We start from the raw sequence: 5,581 nt of genomic DNA, 5'->3' as shown, positions 1-5,581 counted from the left end.
AACTTTTTTTCCATAAAAAATATTAAAAAAAAAAATAAAGATCCAAGAGCGTTGGGTCTGTCTGTAAAGCTATTATTATTATTATTATTATTATTATTATTATTATTAGTAATAGTAGTAGTAATTTTTAATTTTGCCCTACAAGAAACTTGGGTCATGCACAAGGGAGCGGGTCTGCAGACCTAAGTGCCTATCTGCAGAGGTAAGCGGGTTTGGCCTTAGAGCCTAGGGCATGACAGTCATGCCATGCCTAGCGCCTGGGGTCTTATCATGCCTTAGTAAAATTTGAATTGGCTGTTTTATCCTCAATCATTCTTTTAATGCCAAATCCATCCCGTGAAAAAGATAACCCCACCCCCCACTGCATGTTTAATAAGTGTATGTGGTAAAAATAACTCTGTTTTTACACTGCGTCAATCCACAATAATCTATATCTAGATAAATAGTAAAAGAGATATTAAGCCTTTTTAGTATATTGTATAATATAAGCTATGGTTGGATTTAAAGTGTCCGGATTTTAAAATTGGAAAAAAAAAAAAAAAGAAGCTTGATTTGGCGCAGAAAATAGTGAATTTATTCTGCATTAACATGAAAGTTGTGCAAGGATAATCTACTAGGCGTAGACGTAAACATAAAGATATATTCAAAAGAGTTTTTGTCAGCACTATTTAATGATAAATAGATTTTATTAAACTTGTGGATGTTGCACAATCTGCAATGAATTGATTGATTCCAAAATATCTTATAGAATAATTAAGATGCACCTTTTGCATTTTTTTAATTTTGGCTATGATACCTCACATATCCGCTCTGCCTTTAATGAAGATTTTGTTGAAAGTTCGAACTTCGGATATGATAAAAAAATCAAAGAACTGTATCAGTGAGATTTTTAATTACAAACAGAGAAGAAATAAAGTTCATAGCAACGGCAATCATGGTGCTTACCTCGCCATGAAGATCAATGCTTGCCTTTATCTCAAATCATTCCTGCATGTCTGGTTGACTATTGTTGACTGTAGAGTAGATACAAGACATAAAACATGCCACTATTCCTAATAGAAAAATTGGGTTATTTTATAGCTTTTCAATATTATATTCTATAAGTTATCAAATTAAAACTATTTCATTATCTCTTCTTTAATTTTCACCTTAAGTGAAAAAGATAAAACAGATAAAAGATTTGAACTCATAACTATTAATTATTAAATTTCTAATATCACATAAAAAAAATATCACAAGTCAAACACTTGAACTAGAATGTAAAACATGTCATTTTTCTGGTTCTAATCATTACTAGATCACACAACTAATATTTATAATAAAACAAATAGTAAAATTGGATTGCTTCACTTTTTCAATACTAGATTCTATAAGTTATCAAATTAAGACTATTCTTTGAACTTTTAATTTAAAGTTTTTAATTAAAGAGAAAAAAAAAACCTTAACTCATAACTCAAAAACGTGAACTATAAAATGATTCCATTGATAAATTTACATTAACTATTTAGAAAATAAAGTTAATTATGGTTAAGGTTAAAAGAAATAGTCAAATTTAAAAGTGATCAGTAAAAGTTGGTTTCACGTTCTTTTATATAAAAAAAATTCATATCCTAAAAGGAAACAAGACTTTAACAGGAATCATCGATCATATTTCAATCCTAATTAGATATTTTTATAACAATAAATATTTTTTTTATCTTTTTTCTAACCTCATATAAAAAAAAAAAAAGAAATGAATGTATTGATATGATGGGTTCAAGAGTTTAATTTAGATGAAAATTGGCTTTCCTTTTGTTGATAGTCAACTTGTGGATTTGTGTTGATCTCCTGGTTTTGACCCATCGAATGAATGACTGCCCATCGACTGATCAAGACCAATGACTTGTTCAGTTGGTGGGCCGTCCTCAACCCAATTTACATGCGAGGTTGGTGAAAGGCATTATCAACCTTTTATCGTTCTTGGCGTTACCATAACCTATCTATGCCTCAATGGCAAACCATGGCCAGTGTTTCTCCTAAGCCAAAAAAAAAAGAAAAAAAAAAAAAAGAGTTTTAGAGTCTCTAGACAAAGCTTTCTACTGTAGCGATGAATATTCATAAATGGAAGTGGGGTTGAGAAGGACTAGAGAGATTATTCAAATAGAGAATGGTCTTTTGGGGTATAAGATGATAAGGCTAGTAAGTAGTATACAATTATTACGATAGAGTTCAAGAAAAAGTAGAGCCCTGTCTTTATTGGAGAGAAAATAATAATTATTTTTATTATAATAATTGTAATAGTAATGATAGTGTAAAGTAAGAGTATTCTCCCAAGAAGCCAAAACATTACCGATCACACACGCACCTCCTTATAAATTCTTCACATCAGTAATTCAACCTCACCTCACAGTTTGTCTTCATTCCTTTTCTAAAGAAAAATACACACACACCCCCACACAAATATCTTCTTATCGTGCTAGTGAATCTTGAAAGCTAGCGAAAATGGTGGCCAAGAAGCCAAGAATTGTTATTATTGGAGCGGGAATGGCAGGTCTCACAGCTGCAAACAAGCTCTACACTTCCAGTAGCTCTAACGATATGTTTGAGCTCTGCGTTGTGGAAGGTGGTCCAAGGATTGGTGGCAGAATTAACACTTCAGAATTTGGTGGTGACAGGATAGAGATGGGTGCAACATGGATCCATGGCATTGGAGGCAGCCCAGTTCACAAAATTGCTCAGGAAATCCATTCACTTGAGTCTGAGCAGCCGTGGGAGTGCATGGATGGATTCTTGGACGAGCCGAAGACCGTCGCTGAAGGCGGGTTCGAGCTCAGTCCATCTCTTGTGGAGTCAATATCCACACTCTTTAAGAGCCTGATGGATTATGCCCAGGGGAAACTGATTGAACGTGAGGAAAGCAGTGAAGAGGTTAATTTCTGCAAGCTTGCAGATAAGATTTGTCCAAGCAATGGTGGTGGTCCGGGAAAGCTCAGTGTTGGTTCTTTTCTCAGAAAAGCCCTTAATGTTTACTGGGATTCTGTGAAGGAGCAGGAACAGATCGAAGGGTGTGGTAATTGGAGCAGAAAGTTGATTGAAGAAGCCATATTTGCAATGCATGAAAACATTCAAAGGACCTATACTTCCGCGGGTGATCTCTTGACTCTAGATTTTGCTGCAGAAAGTGAGTATCGCATGTTTCCAGGTGAAGAAATCACCATTGCTAAGGGCTACTTGAGTGTCATTGAATCGCTAGCTTCAGTTTTACCTCATGGCCTAATCCAATTAGGCCGCAAGGTCGCAAGAATTGAATGGCAGCCTGAAGCTCACCAATCAAGCGAACATGGTTGTGCTGGTAGGCCTGTGAAGATACATTTCTGCGATGGATCGATAATGTCAGCTGATCATGTTATAGTTACAGTTTCACTCGGGGTACTTAAAGCAGGAATTGGTCCAGATTCAGGTATGTTCAAGCCCCCTCTTCCATCTTTCAAGACAGAGGCCATATCCAGGCTAGGATTTGGTGTTGTGAATAAGTTGTTTTTGCAACTGAGTTCAAGGCACGATGGCAGAGATGGTGATTACAGCAAGTTCCCATTCCTGCAAATGGCTTTTCATCGACCAGACTCCGAATGGAGGCATAAAAAGATACCATGGTGGATGAGAAGGACAGCTTCTCTGAGTCCAATTTACAAAAATTCTGGTGTGTTGCTGTCTTGGTTTGCAGGGAAAGAAGCTCTTGAGCTCGAAACTCTCAGTGATGAAGAGATTATTGAAGGGGTGTCAACAACACTATCTAGCTTTTCGTCACAGCCGCACAAACAATTGAATTCTAATTCTCATGGAGTATGCAATGGGAAAGAGAAATCTGTGGATGGGAATAGAGTTAGATTCGCCAAGGTATTGAAGAGTAAATGGGGTAACGATCCTCTCTTCTTGGGATCTTACAGTTATGTTGCAGTTGGATCGAGTGGCGATGACCTAGACACATTGGCAGAGCCATTGCCAAACCCTGATTCTTTAGGATCTGCTCCACTTCAAATTCTGTTTGCAGGGGAGGCAACACACAGAACCCATTATTCTACTACTCACGGAGCTTATTTTAGTGGTCTTAGAGAAGCCAGTAGGCTTCTTCAACATTATCATTGTGTTGGGGTTTAGACACTTAGTGGTTTAATTTTGATCTTTTTTTTTCTAAGACACTTAATTTTCTGATATCTTTTTTTCTTTCTTTCAATTTCCTTGCGTCTAAAACATCTCCCGCTCCCTCTCCCTCTCTCTCTATAGATTTGAGTACCACCAGAGAGCAAAAGCAAAAGCAAAAGCAAAAGGAATGGGATTAGGGAGGGATGAAAGAGATAGATGGGGACATTTTTAGATGTATTGCCTGAATTAAAGAACCTTCTTTCCATTTTCTAATGCTTTCTCTTTGTTTGTGATTGCGCGAGTGTGGTTTCTTTCTCTATTCTTTAAGCTCTATTTGATCTTCAAAGCAAGCCAATTAAGATGGTGTTTGTTTGGCATTGATTGAATATTTTCAAAGTTCGAGGCAAAAAACAAAAGAAAGCTTTGGATCCCACCTCTTTGTTAAGTGCATCTTTTTGCTTCCTCGGTCGACAGGATCCGATAAACCCGGCTCTTTCCAGCTCGGAGTCTCTTCATCAGTTGCCCTACAGCTTGTCTCTCTGCCCAACCCCTTGTTAACTCCAAACACAACTTGGACATGGAATTTACACCACCATCACCCAGCTAGGGACAATCAATGAGCTGGCTGTAGGAGTATGTGATTCACCACATGAAAATCTGGATATGAACCGAGCCTGGGGTCCCATGCCATGCCATACAGTACATCTACTGTATCAAATTGCAGCCACGATGGGCCAGCAGGGAGTCAGTCAATCAGACTGGTTGCCAAAATGTCCTTAACAACGAGACATGGGTGGAGATGCGTATCGTCTCCTGATCGCTTTCGTCTTTAGTGCAAGCTCCCTCGTAGCCAGGGGAGGGGAGGGACCCATGAAGACACGATAGGTCCCCTCCCATGCATACGTGAGTTTATGCGTTTAACTTAACTACTCACCGCTCAGTAGACAACAACAGTAGCCTACTGCTTGACCCACCACTTGTTTGCTACCTGGTGGTACCATTAGATTTCTCTTCAGACACCAAATCCTTACTCTGCATGCTACAGACAGAAATCGAGTGTCCTTATTAACACAAATACTTGTGTCCACGAGCCTCTCAATAATTTCTTTATATACAATATCTTCTCAACTGAGATTAAACCCACCATTTTCCGGACCCGATCGATCGTGCCTGGTTTTGAGTCCATTTTCTGAACTCACATCACATCTCTTAAAAGCTAGGCTCCTTGAATCTAGCACCAGTTCATATTCAATGTCACACAAGGGAGGACTGAGGAGGAGGAGCTTTTCACTAACCTGACGAGAGAGTCATTCCAGTTGGTCCACAAGCTTTTCAATAATTGCTGGGTTGATATTTTCTTGATATTATTATATCATTTTAATATACTAATATCAATAGAAACAAATTGTGAGAAAGAAAGATTCCACCTCCAAAACTCTGCGGACTGTATGGTCAAATC

At 37.8% G+C, this 5,581-nt stretch overlaps 1 protein-coding gene across 1 annotated transcript; it reads left to right on the top strand.

The window, feature by feature from the left end:
• Window positions 1-2,107: 2,107 nt before the first annotated feature.
• LOC118048023 (probable polyamine oxidase 5) lies at window positions 2,108-4,395 on the top strand. The gene has a single exon (XM_035057524.2). The coding sequence runs from the start codon at window positions 2,482-2,484 to the stop codon at window positions 4,135-4,137; it is 1,656 nt and encodes a 551-aa protein (XP_034913415.1). The 5' UTR covers window positions 2,108-2,481; the 3' UTR covers window positions 4,138-4,395.
• Window positions 4,396-5,581: the final 1,186 nt, after the last annotated feature.

This window comes from Populus alba, chromosome 6 (genome assembly GCF_005239225.2).
Source record: "Populus alba chromosome 6, ASM523922v2, whole genome shotgun sequence".
NCBI classification, from domain to species: domain Eukaryota; kingdom Viridiplantae; phylum Streptophyta; class Magnoliopsida; order Malpighiales; family Salicaceae; genus Populus; species Populus alba.
The sequence above is the reverse complement of the archived record's forward strand: the minus strand, read 5'-3'. Positions and strand labels throughout refer to the sequence as shown.